Consider the following 16,278-nt stretch of genomic DNA (forward strand, 5'->3'; position numbering starts at 1 on the left):
TAAAATTAATAAGATAGAAGCTTAATTGATTTAGATAGAACAAATTTCAATCAATCTTAAACTTATAAGTGTAAAGTTTTTACTTTATATATTTCAGCTCTTTTTAAGTATTTCATCAAAATTAACTGTTGTAAATAATATTCTTCTTGACCTTATTCTTTTTTTTTTTCTTTTTTTACACCTGTCATTTCACTTTGTTACTTTTTTAGAATATATATATAAATTAAAAAAATGGAGTTGAGAGTGGGAGGCAAGTTCAGGCTGGGTAGGAAAATAGGAAGTGGGTCGTTTGGCGACATTTACATTGGCACCAACGTGCAAACCGGAGATGAGGTGGCCATAAAACTGGAGTTTTCAAACACAAAACATCCCCAGTTGCACATTGAGTGCAGGTTTTACAAGGTGAGATAAGTGCTAAGATTTGTAATTTTTATTATAAATAGTTTTTTAATAAGTAGAGTATCTAAAATAAGCAAAAAAAAATACAAAAATATGATAATTAACTTTTCTAAATGTCCTAATAAAAATAGTTTGAGTTTATTTTTTATTTTGTTTGTTTTTAGTTTTGTTATGTTTGTTTTTAAGTAGTGCTCACTTTAGGTTGACAGACAAAATTTTTAAAAATGTTTTGTAACTATGAGTACAGTACAAGCTTTAAATTTCAAAAGCTTTAATTTGTTCTTATTTTAAAAATATTTTGTACAAACTGTTAATTACATTAGGTGCACAACTATTAAAATTCTGAAAATTAAAATTCTTAAAAAAATGTAAAAAGGGCCACAACTTGAAAAGTAATGTATATTTAAATAAAATTATAAATAGATATTTAGATCTTATTAATATCTACAAGCCACTATTTATCATTTTCAAACTTTTTAATATTTTGTCATATCACTAAAATATATTTTAAAATATAGTTATTTTTATAATTTTTAATATGTTTTTTAATATTCAAAATTTTGCAATTAAAAAAAATGGCTTGTAGTTATTAATAAGACGTAAATACCTAATTATATTTTTTACTTTTTGAGGTATTTTCTCTTCTATATTTTTGTAAGAATTTGAATAGTCTAAATTTGAATTATCATGTAAAACCAATTAAATTTTATAGAATACAAAAAGAATACTTGTACTTTAAGATTCTTTTATTTTATTAACTTAGTAATTTTTAAGTAATTCTCTTTCTTAAATAACACCTTAAAAATTTTACAGTTATCTATTATGTTTAGTTTTTTTTTTTAGTTACATTTTTATTTATTTTTATTCTATTATTAAGTCAAATTGACTATTAAAATTAATTGTAGCGCTAGGTTTTATAAAATATGATGATAATGCTTTTAATATTTGTATAGTTTTTATTTTAAAATAGGTTACAGCACACTTATTAACAATATAAAGTCAGCAGTTATTACAATGTTAAGAATATGTTGATGTATTGAAAAAGTAACATAAAAATTCACATTTAAAGTGAAAGTATTTATAATGAAATTAAGTACATCCAGCTATCTTAAGCTTTTATTTGCTTGGTTTTATATTTTGGCACGTAGCCATTGCATCAATATGTTTTGACAATAATTAAATTGATTAAACTATTATATATGCAATCTAGAAAAACAAAAACATTATCTTTATGCTAATCTATTTTTAAACAACTAAGCAAATTCTCCAATTTTCATTTAAGTTTCATTATTAAAGTTTAGGTATTAAAATGACTTAGTGCTAGAAACTTCTTACAATAAAATAAAACCACCAAACATTAAAGATAAAAATTCTTTATGACTATGTAGTCTTATTATAACAATAGTTTTTTATGCTTTATGACTATGATATAATTACCTTATAAGTTGACTAAATATTTTTACTTGTTTTTGTTTTATTATCAGCTTATTTATTAATGTTCAAATAACAATATTTATTTTTAAGTATGTTGTAAAAATATAAGATTAAGTTTTGGATTTTGAATTAGTTTTAATTTCATTACAGCTCTTAAAATTACTAATTAAATACTTATATTATATGTAAGTATTATTTTTATTTTTAGTGTAAAACTTTAAGGTTGAGTAAAAAAATCTAAAAAGTAAGCTAAACTGATATAAGTAAGGTTTAAAAAATAAAAATAAGATGATCAAAAAAAAAATCATTTAATTTTATTTTAATCATTAACATTTGAGTAAATACTCAATGGTTTTTTTTATTAGCATTTTAAGAAACTGACCCATATAATTAATAAGTTTGACTTATTAGAATTTAATTTTCAAAAATTAATTATTAATTATTTTAAATTATATTATTATATTAACATTTATATTTCATCTATAATGAAGCTATCATTTTTTAATATTTAAAATAAAAAGTTTCTTTCAAGTTATTAAAAATATATTTTTCTTTAAAAAATTGAAAAATATTAGAGTTTTATAATTTTTAATAGCTTATTTTCACAAGTTTTGAAAACTTATTTAAAAAATAATTACTTTTTTAAACCTAACCCACAGCTTTCATTACTTTAAACAAGTTTCCATATACTCAGGGGTACTGAATATTTTAAAATTCTAAAAAATCTCAGGGATATTCAGGATATTTTGAATTTTATTATAACTTAGGATGACTCAGGGTTTAAATTTTATAAAAATTTCAGGTTGGTTTAAATATTTTTAAAAAATCTCAGGGCAGATTTATTCTAGAACTAGAATGAGATTTAGTTAATCCAATTTCAATATATTGTTCAGAAACATGATTTTATTGATTATGGAATGCTTTTACAAAAAAATTTAGCCTTACGGCTAGTTCTCCACTATTCTTAGAAATATCATTTTAGTTTTTGTTTTAAATCTAAAATTAATAAATTGAATTTATATTTAACAGAAACAGTTTAGACTTTTAGAGAAATTAAAGTTTAAATACGCATATGTAAAAGTTTTAATATACTTATGAATTTTATTTACTTATATATTTTCATGAAGTTATTTTGTTTTGTACGTTGTTAGTTCATATATAAAGTTGTTAGTTATAGCATAAGCTTGCAGACGCATAAACATTTAACCTTCCCTTTAATTATTAAGAAGAAAAATAAACATGAGGTATATGTAGTTTGTGTAATAATCAAAAATGTTTTTTTTCAAGGGTTTGAAAAATACTAAGGGTTGTTTTTTTCTTTTTTGACTCAAAGTGTAGTTAAAAAAATTCTCTTATTCAAGTTATCAATAACAATTCAACTATATTTGAAATTTGTGCAGTCAATTTCTTATGGTAATAATTTCATATTGTGATCATGTTTGAAATTTGACTCTAATTAGAAAAACTTAACGATAGTATAAATAACTTTGTCCATTTTGTTTTGTATAGTTTATTATTGTGAGCATTTCTTCGTGCATAAAACACAGTGTAAGCTAAAAAATCTAAGTATTTAATTTTCCTTTTAGTTTTTTATTTTTTCTAAATTAACTTAAGTTTAATAGTGAAATAATCATTTCAAAACAAATTTTGTTAAATCACATTCTACATTCTATTAAAGATGAATTCACTTGTTTTTAAACTATTGTTATTTATGGTACAGTATTTTTAAATTTTCTAAAGATAAAGTATTTTTAAATTTTTTAAAGCAAGAGTTTAATATTAGCACTAATTGTCTACTTAACTCAGCAACAATAAAATCCAGGCGGTATTCCATTTGATAAAGTGTTTCATAAAATAATGTAAAAATAAATTCGTTCTAATAAGTACTCTTTGGCAAAGTGTACAGGTGAAGTAGCTCTGATACAAAATAACTAATGGTGTAATAACAAAACTCAACCAGTTTCATTATATTTTGGAATCGTCTCCATGAAATGAAACAAGCGTATTACAAGAATTTTGAACACCTTTATACTATATACTGTTGACATTTAACAAATAAATTTAATTCTCTTTTGTACTTCTTAACTAATTATTAATTCTGATAGCTAAAAAAATAACCCTAAAGTGCGATATTGCCCACTTTGAGGAATCTTGACAAAAAGAACTTATGAAAAAATAATCAATACATTTTTCTTTCAAACAGGACAGATGGGGAAATCGACTAAAAATAAATATACTACTTATAATTAACCTTATTGGTTTATTATTAGTTTAGTTTATTTGCACATATATACAACATTAAGTTTTAAAAAGTTAAAAAAGAATTATATTAATGAGTAAACATTAAACCAAATAAATTTGCCAAAACTCACCCAACGGTGCTATATTGGAGACTTTGGGAAACCCTGTCATACTTATGTATATAATATTCAAGCAACAACAAATTTTTCCCACGCAGGTGATGTCCGACGGGTGCGGGATTCCCTCGATCAAGTGGTACGGGAGCGAGGGGGAGTACAACGTGCTGGTGATGGAACTGCTCGGCCCGTCCCTCGAGGACCTGTTCACCTTCTGCCACCGCAAGTTCTCCCTCAAGACGATACTGCTGCTGGTAGACCAGATGTTGAGCAGGATCGAGTACGTGCACAGTAAGAACTTCATTCACAGGTTTTGATTCAAAGTTTATATGCATTTATTGATGTGTTCTTAATTTGATTGATCATTACGTTGAAACATATTTTTTTTGTTTAAAGAAGTAAATCAAAACCTTTTGTTTTAAAACCTTATGAGAAATAGTTAGATACTTTGCAATTGCATACACGAAAAGCTTTCCTTAAGCATTGATTATACTAAAGCTTTTTTATATTAAAAAAACTTGAGTTAAACTTTTTAATTAGACCAGGGTTTCCCAATCTTTTTTCAAAGGCTCCCTTTATAGAAATTAAAAAAGCTATGGCCCCTTAAACAAGATTTCTCAAAAAACTACCATTAAAACTGCCTAAGACCCTTTTTTTAGATCTTCATTATTAACTTCAGAATATATAGTGTAAGTTTTAAATTATAACCTTATGGCTTTCTAAATTTCTGTAATGGCCCCCAAGGGGCCACTTCTCCCAGTTTGGGAAACCCTGATTTAAAAAATCAAATGATTTTTTTTTTTGCTTGAAAGTCACATAAACCGAAGTAATTTTCTAATGAAACTTGCAATTACAAATTTAAATTGAAATCATTATTTTTATATAAGTAAACAAAAAAATTATTTTTATTTTAATATTAAAAACATAGAATACATACATATTTTTTTATTTCATGTTGACAATACCATAAAGTAATTGAAAAATATGTTAAAAGATTTTGCTTTAAAAGTGTAAATATATTTATTTATGTTGCAGGGAAGTTTAAGTCTTTGCTATTTCATACTTACTCTTGTTTAACTTGTTGATTTTTGATTCAAAGAGACATCAAACCGGACAATTTTCTCATGGGACTGGGCAAGAAGGGCAACCTGGTCTACATAATAGACTTCGGGCTGGCCAAAAAGTTCAGGGACCCCAGAACGCACCGGCACATTCCGTACAGAGAAAACAAGAACCTCACCGGCACTGCCAGGTAAAAAGAGTTTTGTAAAAAGTGTCACATGTGCAAAGAGAGTTTTGATTGATAATAAATGTGATTTGAATACAATCAATTTGTCCATATAATTTCTACTTAGAGAATTTAAAAAATAAATAATCCAAAACTAAATTACAGCTTTTTTCTAGTATAAAAGCTTACATTGAATTATCTTGACAGTGCAAAACTTTTTCGTCAGTAACCCACCAGGTTTTGAAAATAAAACTTAATGATGATAATTATTTCAGATACGCATCACTGAACACCCACTTGGGCATCGAGCAATCCAGGAGAGACGACCTCGAATGCCTCGGGTACATTTTGATATATTTCAACTCCTCAAATCTACCTTGGCAGGTATTGTTGTTTATTATCTAATTAATTAGTTAAATCTTAAAATTTAAAATGTATTAATTCCTCAAATCTACCGTGGCAGGTACTGTTGTTGTTATTATAGAATTAGTTAAGTGCATCTTATAATTTTAATATATTTTGACTCCTCAATCCTACCCAGGCAGTATGTAGTTTTTTTTTAACTTTTTGTTTAATTTTAATATATTTTAACTTTCAAATCTACATTGGCAGGTATTGTTCGTGTTTTAGTATATGATTGTGGTTTTAACTTATATAACATGTTTAGTGTTTAAAACTGATTTGAATTTTATAATATTTAACTCTCAGTATTAGTTTTTTTCTATATAATCGTTATTAGAGTTAGAATAAACATAATAATCTACAAAAGTTTTTTAGTTTATATTTATTACATAGTGTGAAATTTTAAAAAAATACTGTACAATTGTTAGCATATATAAAACAATTGTACTGTTTTTTTCTCAATTTTACACTTCGGACTAGATTATTTAAATGCCATTTAAGTGGGTTCATTGAAAATTGATTTAGTTAATCTAATTCTAGATTTATAACATATATTTTGTTATATATTTAGCTTTAATGAAGTTTAGTTACAGAATGCAAATAAGAACAGCTATAGTTAAGTTAATTTTTCTGGCTTTTTCAGTAAATGATTAAAAAAGACACGGCATTTATAAGTCTCTTATTTGTTCTAAGATTAGTATTTATGCTTGTGTACAAATTGTGTTCTTTGCAGTGTATTTTTACCATAGATAAACTACTGTAAAAATCCGGAAACTTAATTTAAGTTGTTCTTCGAAATTTGAAAATAAACATTATTCACATATCATTTTGAAGTAAGCATCAAAATTAACAACAACATTCTGCCAACTGGTCTTTTTTTCATTAGGATTATCGAGTATACGTTGTCACTATGAACCACAATATTGTAGTATATGAATGTTAAAATTTAAAATATATATATATATATATAATCATTTTCAATATCAGGGTCTCCATGCTGCCACCAAGCGGTTGAAATACGAGAAGATATCAGAGATGAAAATGTCCACGTCCATCGAGACGCTGTGTAAAGGCTACAACAACGAGTTTGCCACCTATCTCACTTACTGCAGGTTTTTATATAATTTTTTTTTGGAGGTGTTTAGTAATTGCTGCTCGCTTATTGCAGGTTATTTTAACCTTTTTTTACATCTTTTGTTTCAATGTGTTTTATTTATCAATTAAAATCATTAATTTTATTATTTAAGTAACTGTAGTTAAACTAAAACATTTTTATTTTATTATAAAAAGTCTGACAATGTTCAAAATTAAATAGACTGAGTAGTAAAATTGAATTAAAAGTAAACTTGATAAATATTTTGAAATAATTCAACAGGAATCTGAGGTTTGACGATAAGCCAGACTACAGCTACCTTCGTCAGACATTCAGAAATCTCTTTCACAGGTTTTTATTTTTTTTAATTAATAAACTCTTTTTAAATGAATATAAAGCTGATGTTTTAAATTAGTTAGTAAAAAAGCTAACTAATCAAACAACTTAACTATCCTCAGACACACAATGTTTCTTTAACTCAGCAATATTACCTAAGTAGTGGTAATTTAATTTAAATGACTAATTTATACGACATTAAAAAGAATTAAACACAAATTAAGCTGGATAAAGTTTATGTTAAGGCCATAGGGGAAATATTTTTTTTCACTAGTGATTTTAAGTGCGTTATAAGTTTTGAAATATAAAGGTGTGTACACGAAATTAAAAAAAAGTTTAGATTTTGGTAGAAGCTAATGTTGATTTTTGTAAAACAAAAGGTTTAACCCATTTTTTGCTTTAAAACTAATCAAATTTATGAACTAGCCATAGTTGAACTGTTTTTGTAAACTTAATATGATCATCAAGAGCATTACACACAGAAATATAAAACTATGGATTTTATTTAATACTTTTTTTTTAATATCAATATTTTACATAATAGTTTATTATAAAGCATATTTTATTTAGTTACTATTAAGTTTTAAAAATAACTTCAAGTGTAAAAATTGTTTTTAGCTAATTATGTAATGTATAGTTTTTTCATATTTTTTACTAGTAAATATTTGATTTTGTTGAGCTGTTGAGTGAGTGTTTTTTAAATAAAAGTAATTTTTGTCTAGTAGTATTAGAGTCCTCAAAAATTGTACACACTAACCTAACGTTAACAATTGTAAGTATAAGAGAACAATATGTAAAGTTTATTTAGAGCATTTTTTTTTCTTTTTGCGTTATATGGTAATCAGTTACAGTCATGCTGAACAATTAGGTCAATGCAAAAAAATGTATTGCAAGTTTTGTATTATAAAGTTTATTAGTTGAAATTTTTTTTGTTTTATATGTTGTATATATTTTTTGATATTACTAAATGGTTTATTATACTGTTCTTATATCTGTAAAATTATATTCGTTAGTTATCTGAATATAATATTTACACTAAAAAAGCAGGCTATATAAGACTTAAGAAAACTTTCTAAAACATGATTTGTTTGCAAAATTATAATACTGAAAAGTATTTTATACTTGATATAGAAATACTAAAACTATATTTGTTCTGAAAATTTCATTACTAAAAAAGGTTGTTTAAAGGTTGATCAGGTTTTTCAAATCATGTTTAATTTGTTTTCACACTACTAAACTATACTAAAACAATCTAAAGAGACATACCGCCTAATTATATATTTAAATTTTTTATGTTAGCTTATGAAATACTATTGATAAGTTTTATTCAACAACAATGTTTTGATGTGTGTAAACTCATTGGAGCATTTCCAATCGTGAAATGAAGCCTTTATGACGTCATATTAATTTGGAGGTTCAACAATTGCTTTGTTGTGATGGTGACCCATATAACACTGAAGTATTTTTACCTTGCGTACTGAAAAGCGTAAACATTTCGTTAAAGTTTATTCTACAAATCTCTACTAATGGCTCGGATAATGAAATACTTGCTTGAAAGTTGCATAAGAATGTGTTATAAAATAGGCATACACTTTTTGTTTAGACTAATATTTGAAAATGTCTACTTAATTTTCTTCGTTTTTACTTTGCAGTTTAAGACCAAGCTTCAGTTTATATTCTTTGAAAATAATTATAATAGTTTATGTTTTTGTAAACCAGAATAGTTTTTCCTAAACTTTTCATAAACTTTAATGCACATTTTACACTTTCTTAAAATTAAAAGTTTCTGTAGATTTTTTTAAAGTTTGCTTTATATAACAATAACGTTTTCTAACATCAAGTCATGATTTTTTTTAATATAAACGTTTACCAGTAAAAGATGTTATCATCACTTATTTAAAGCAAAGTTTAAGCTCAGACAATTTCTTCTCGAAAGTAAATTTCAACAACCAAAACTAATTTCTCAACTGCACGAGAGTCAGTCATTAAAACATTGAAAAAATTTAATGCAAAATTTTTGTGAGCAGCTACGAAAGTTTAGTCTTCAATCCTCAAAAAAATATAATTAAAAATTTTTTATTATATTTTTATTATTTAAATTCATATAACTTTTTACATTGCACAAAGGTCACTTATGTAAACCTTAGAATGCTTTCTAGAAAAGTTGAACATTTTCAATCACTCACCATATTTTTATAATAAAATTTATGGTCGTTGAAAAAATAATTCTTTCCAGATGCGGGTTCGCGTACGACTACGTGTTTGATTGGAACCTGATGAAGTTCGGGAGCAGGTCGCAGCAGCAGCAGGAGAGCAGCGGGAAGAAGAAGGAGAACGTGAGGACGACGCAGTGGGTGAACAACAGGGGAAGGGGTCAGCAGGATAAAAACAACAAGGTTGGTATTTGGTTTTTGAAAATGTTTATTTAGTTTTTTTTCTATGTAACTTTTGACCATAGTGTTAACTTATCGATTTTCAAAACCGGTTTAGTTTGTTTTCTGAAAGCATTTTTGTTTCGATGCAAAATTCTTTTCTAACCAAGTTGTAAAATTAAACCTCAATATTTTGGATAGCAAAATGATTGCAGTCTGCACGCAACAATGTTCTAAAACAACCCAAAAATATAGTTGATAGCTTTTGAAAAGTATTAGCAAAAAAAATCAATAAATAAAAAGAACAATAGTATTGCAGTTATGTATTGTTGTATATATCTGGCAATGCTAGATTCAAAGTTACAAAGCTTTTTTTTAATTATCTTCTGTGTAACAGAAATTAATTTATTTTAAGAGGATGCTAAAACTAATTACAAGTTTAGAAAACTATTTAAATGATGGATTTTAATAATTTATTGACCTTATACACTGCTTTGTGTTTAGATAAATATACAAAAGCTGAACTATTTTTAAATGACATACATGTAAATTAGAAATAAAAAATACTCTTTTGTGATATTCTTACACATTATTTTAAAGATTTAACAAGCTAAAAATGTAAAAATTTAAAATATATTATCTTTAAATGAAAGAAAAAATGAACTTCTACAAGTATTTTTATCAAACACAAAATAGTTACAAACTAACTCATAATAAAAACGATGTTAAAATATTGATGAAAACTAAAAATTAATTTTCTTTTATTCTAATATTACGCAGCCTTACCGCATCTGCACTTGGGTAAACAAATAAAAGCTACGTCATAATTACACCTAGTTTTGCGTAGAACAATTGAAAAATCTGATTTAGTTTAAAGTGGTGAAACATATTCTGTAGGCTATAATCAGAATGTTAAAGCTTTAATTATTCATTTATTTACAATGAAAACTAACTTTTTTTTACATTTTTACTAAGATAACAAAAAATCTAAAATAAAAAAATTTCTAATCACTAGTAATCATTGTACCTATTTTTGTTATTTTATGCACTTATCATTTTAAGTATTTATACCTGCATGTTAAATTTGTTTGGTATTTAATTTGTATAAATTTCTCATAACCAACACTAAAATTTAATTTGACAGGTTAAATTTTTAGTCAAACATTAGCATATTGAAAATTTTCTTAGTCATTATGTCAGTTTTAGCATACGACTTTTTTTGTTTTCCCTTAACTGTTATGTTTTTTAGTACTTTTTTTAATCTCAATAAACAACTACTTGTTGTATTCAATTAATGTAATCTTACAATTTATTTAAAGTCAAATCATGTTTAATTTACAAATACCCTAATCGAGAACTTGTTTAGATTTATTTTTAATGAAATCTTTTACTTCAGTGAAACTTTATTTTTTATTTTTATCACTTGTATTTATACACTTTTCCAAAAAAATGGTAGAATTTAAAAAAAACTTTGATCGTTAAGTTTTTAGTTGTTAAATTGTTGATTGTCCTTTTCTCTCAAAATATATTTGTACTTATGATAAAGGTTAATACAAATGTTGGAGTTATTGAAGACAACGATGAACAAGTAAAGATAATGGAAAAATCTATCTACAATCTCAAAGTATTAAAATTAAATTAATGTCTTTCAAGTTTATTTTGAGAAATCTGCACTATAAATATTTGGTTTAATTATAAATATTTTTATGGATTATTTCTAATCATATTGATATGAAAGTTCATCTTTTTTTTAGCATAAGATAAAAATATGCTTGGTGAAAGGCATTTTGAAGTACAAATTTTAAAATTAGCAGTTTTTGTAGTGTGTTTATTTTTAAGCTACGTATACGGAACAAAACCTGTAAGTTAATTTTATTATAGTAAGTTTAGTTGTTTTGTACAATCTTATCTGTTTATATAAGTTTTTTCAAGAATCAGGCTTGCCAAAAAACCTGCAATTTGACAATTGAAGAAAAAAAAAAGCTGTATTATTATTTATTTTAGTAAAAAACACATTTAAAGTAACTTTACAGAATCTTTCTAATGTTCTTCTACTAATTAGGGCAGTTTTTCTACCTTAAGTTTAATGTTACACTAAAAATTGACAAAAAAAAGTTAGTTTTTAAAAACCCTGAAGAAATTTCTCAAAAACATTGGCAACCCTGGAGAATCAAAACAGTATCATTAATGTTTTTGTTTACTTTTAATATTTTGACCAGTTTAATCAAACTAACAAAATATTATGTTGTGGTGCGCGACTTAAATTACTTTTTTTCACAAAGACTCTAAAAAATGTATATATATAATCTTACATAAATAGTTTCATTATTTTTAATTATAGTTTTGCATGACTATTTATTTCACTAATTAGCTTTTTTTTGTGTACGATAAGTATAAATTATGCTTAAAAAAACTTGTAAAAAATATCTTTATTTGTAGACCGAAAACATGGTAAAATTTGTCATATAGAAAATTTATTAATAAAAAATTTAACATTTCAGTTAGTATTGATAATCTATTAAATAGTTTTTCTATAAGTTGAGCTTCTTTTTTTTTCCATTTCGACTATACTTAAAACTTAAAATTGAAAAAAATAAAACTAACAATAAAATTTTAAAAACTTCACATAAAGGTCAATACCATGACTAAAGTTGTTTGGTTGGCTTCTAAACGTGATTTAAAGCTTATTTAAGTGATTATTAAACTATGTAATCCATGTAATCAAACAGTTATGCGTATGTAATTAAATTTTTATATTTTAATACTGTAAGAAACTAATAACCTCCCTAATAAATCTGTTGTTGTTTCATATTGATTCAAAAGTATTTGCTTTTCAAGTTAAACTACAACTACTTATATCAATTTTTCCTGTCTTCATTTAATTTTTGTTATGTTAAACCACCTTTAAAAATTTTAGTTCATTAAACTGATAAAAATACATAAAAGTTTTATATTCAAAAAAGGGTTTCTAACATTAAAGTCTTTGACTTTATAACTGCTTATATTTAAGTTGGTTTTTAGTACACAAGGATCAACAATAAATTAGATTATTTGTATTATCAGAATTAAATATATTATAAACAAAATCTTTCAGTTTTATTAGTTCAATTGATTTAATATTTCTAACTATTAGTTTAAATTTTCACTTTTGAAATTTTACAAATTTATTTTTTGAATTTTTCATGTCTACTTATTTATTTTTTTAGATGTACATTTATACTTTATAATCTCTTGTTTTATAATTGTTTTTTAAGTTTTGGTATTAAAAGTAATTTTTAATATATATATATTAATTCTAGCCAAGTGCTTTAACTTTCATAGTATAATTAACTAGTTGAGAAATACTTTTTTTTAAATCTTAGTATCCAAGTCAATTTTATTGCGAAATTGTTTGAACTCTTTTTCAGTACTTTAATGCAATGCACGGCAAATGAGTCGATAAAAATTCTGTGAACCACAGATTATTGAGCATTTACTTATTTCAACTAAAACTAAAAAAAATGTGATTCAGTCATATTTTAAAAATAACACAGAACAGTCAGCAAATAAAAATACAAAACGTAATTGTTTGTAATTTTTCTAACAACTTATCAATTTTTCTGTGCAAAACAAAAATAATAATATGCGCGCAGCATATACTTTGTTAAATACATCTCAATACTTTTACTTATAAGTTCAATATAATGTTTTAAATATTTAATGGTCTAAATGTTAATTACTGTTTAATTTAAAGGTGTCAACATCCAAATCCAAGCAGCAGACTTCCGCGGCTGGTCACAGTTCAAATCAGAAAAAATGAAAAAATCAGACAAAAAAAAAACGAAATGAATCACTGTGCAATTTGAGGAAGTGATAAGTGTTTCTTCAACATATCAAACCTTAATTTAATACATTTCGGTTGTTTAACTGTCGGCTCTTTTAAACTTTACCTGAAAATTAGATTGTTCTATAAAAGTTATAATGATAAAATTAGCCTGTATTTTTTGTTTTGATATATATTTTTTATTTAGTTTTTAATCGTATCTTCCAGCTGAACTATATAAATTTTATTATTTTTTAAATTTCTAGCTTAAAACGTAGAGCTTAAACTGAGAGTGCTTTACAAGTTCTTACTAAAATAATTCTTCCAGCTTTTGATTGTTTTTATTTTTCTTCTCTCTAGCAGAACCTAGTAGGGAATTTTTTCAGATATTTTCCTGTAGGTTTTTCAAAGCAGTCTATCCTAAGTTTGACCAAAAGACTTTTGAAAATGTCTTTACAAATGACATTTTTATATTGAGAGCTTTTTATTTAACCTTCTTTGTAAGTCAATATTTAAAATTTACTTTTAAGTTTTTAGTTTAGCTAAAAAAATAATGATAATTTTCCATAAATATAGTTTAGAAAATTTTTAGAATAATAGTATTTTAAAGTAATAAAACTTTTAAATAATGGTAACTAAAAAGAGTTTTTTTTTGTTTTTTTTTTATGACTTGTCTGATAAAGTATGTATGTGAGATTTTATTTATGTCTTTTGAATTTTTTTTCAAGCATCAAAAATACTTTTTTTTTTATACTTGATAAAGTTTAAATGAAACATGCTTGAGAATATTTTGTTCCATAAATGTTTTGAAAGTTTTAAAAAGTTTTTGTAAATACTTTAAACAAAGTTGTACAGCGAACATCTTTTTCTTTGTACTTTTGAGTGTTTTTATTTTTGTCTATGATATTAGTGTTTCTTTTCGTGCTCTTGTATAATAAAAAATTACAATGGTAAGTAAATGAAAATTGGATAAACTATACTAAATAATTATACTAGTAACTAGAAGAAAAAGTTAACAAAATACTAACATAAAATATTTGTACGATTGCTCAGGGCTGTTCCAAAAAGAAGATTGAAATCAGAAAAAGTTTCAAGAAAAAAAACTCATCAACGCTGTAAAAGCAGGTTCTGTCAAAACGAGTGTCACATTTTATCTAAATAAATGTTAATTATAAAAAGTATGCACACAAGTAAACAACAGGTTTTTTTGATACAACTTTGAATTATCTTTTGTTTTTTTGTTTCCACTTAGATTGTAGATTAAGTTGTTTTTTAATTCAATATAAAAAAAAATGTAATATCTTTTTTTTTAATTGTTAAAAAAGACTTAAATTCCACGTTATATGCAAACTTAAGTTCATTTTGTTTTGTGCATTCATGTTTTATGAAGATTAAATTACAACTTTTTCCTTAAATCCGTTGTACACAAGTTCAAATGAACTTTGTTTTGAACGTTTTGTTTGTCACTCGAAACAAATTAGTACAATTATTTACAGGGTTACCAAAAAGAATGCAACTTGAAAGTTAAACAAAAATCATTAAAAAGCCTGGAATTTTATACAAACAATGAAATTTAGGTTAAATAAAAGAGATCTATCATATACAAGCATTGTTTGTATTAATTAGAGTGACTTCAATATAACATTGTTTAAAGTAGCGTTACAGTACCTTTTATATTTTTATCACATTTAAGACAGTTTTTACCTCAAAATTTATTTTAAATAAAAAACTTGTACTTTTAAAAATCTAAAAAGCCTTTGGTAATTCTTCATACAGTTATGTTAAAATTGTAATAGGAAATTGAGTGAAGTTTTAATCATTTAAGTTTTTAAACCCTATATACTCAAAAAAATAAAAAAATTAAACAGTGATTAAAAAACACTTACCAAGCATTTTGATTTACACAGGGTTGTCACTTATGAAGTTTCTGCAATACTTAGTCTAGGTATTTGTAACCTAAATTTAATCAAATTCAATTTTGTTTGTTTCTTTATTTAAGAGCTTTAACTTATATAATTAGTATTAAACCTTGCTGCTAGCTTTTTTTTAACCTATCATATGAAATTGCAAAGATAAATCTTATCAAATTAAAAAAATGTTGTAAGTAGTTATATTGTTATTTAAAGAGCTTATTCGTTATAGCAATTCTTCAATCAATGATTAAATCTGTTTTTATTCACGCTTCAACCCTAATAGACAAATAATAAAAATGGTTACATTCAGTTCTGCGGGCACACTTAATTTTTCATCAACGTTTTGAATTTTAAAGCTTATTTGTTTTTACAAAAGTATGTTTTAAAGAGTCTTGTGGCTAGCAAGTATTCACAGCCATGCTTGTTAATGAAGGGGTGCACGGAAATTAAAATTTTAACGATTAGAGTTATTATCAACTTTGACCTACATGAAGAATGTTTTTTTTTTAATAGATTTTTGAGATATGGCTAAAATAAGTTTTAAAACCTTTAGACTTTTAGAGTATAGTAATTTTTACCAGTTTACAATTTATAATTATAATATTTTACAATTTAATTACAATCATGATCTTATCATTTATACCTACAAAATAATATTTAACTTTTTTGAATATTTATTATTTTTGTGATATGGCCAATGGCTACTTGATTTTTTTTAAAGAATTTGAATTATTGTGTAAGAGAAGCTATTACTGTAAATTAACTAATTGAAAACTAGGGTGAGGCATTTAACATCACAAGCTACAAAAATTCTTTCAAAGGCCAATTTATTGAGACTTAAGTTAGTTTTGTTTTTATAAGCTAGTTTTTTATTTAAGTGTATGACACTTTTTTTGTTTTTTATAAAATTTTATAGTTTTACTAAAATCTGTTAAGTTACAC

At 24.7% G+C, this 16,278-nt stretch overlaps 1 protein-coding gene across 1 annotated transcript; it reads left to right on the forward strand.

Moving 5' to 3' along the window:
- Positions 1-213: 213 nt before the first annotated feature.
- Positions 214-13,970, forward strand: LOC145849825 (casein kinase I-like). The gene is made up of 8 exons (XM_082954899.1): positions 214-402; positions 4,292-4,500; positions 5,290-5,442; positions 5,694-5,802; positions 6,808-6,932; positions 7,196-7,264; positions 9,486-9,645; positions 13,355-13,970. The coding sequence occupies exons 1-8, from the start codon at positions 232-234 to the stop codon at positions 13,418-13,420; spliced, it is 1,062 nt and encodes a 353-aa protein (XP_082811025.1). The 5' UTR covers positions 214-231; the 3' UTR covers positions 13,421-13,970.
- The last annotated feature ends 2,308 nt before the right edge of the window (positions 13,971-16,278 follow it).

This window comes from Thalia democratica, chromosome 2, assembly GCF_965202585.1.
Source record: "Thalia democratica chromosome 2, ktThaDemo2.hap1.1, whole genome shotgun sequence".
NCBI lineage: Eukaryota > Metazoa > Chordata > Thaliacea > Salpida > Salpidae > Thalia > Thalia democratica.

Coding starts and splice junctions, on each gene's coding strand:
- LOC145849825 (XM_082954899.1), top strand. CDS start 232: ATGGAGTTGAGAGTGGGAGGCAAGTTCAGGCTGGGTAGGAAAATAGGA. Junction 403..4,291: donor TTGAGTGCAGGTTTTACAAG/GTGAGATAAGTG, acceptor TTTCCCACGCAG/GTGATGTCCGACGGGTGCGG. Junction 9,646..13,354: donor AGCAGGATAAAAACAACAAG/GTTGGTATTTGG, acceptor TTTAATTTAAAG/GTGTCAACATCCAAATCCAA.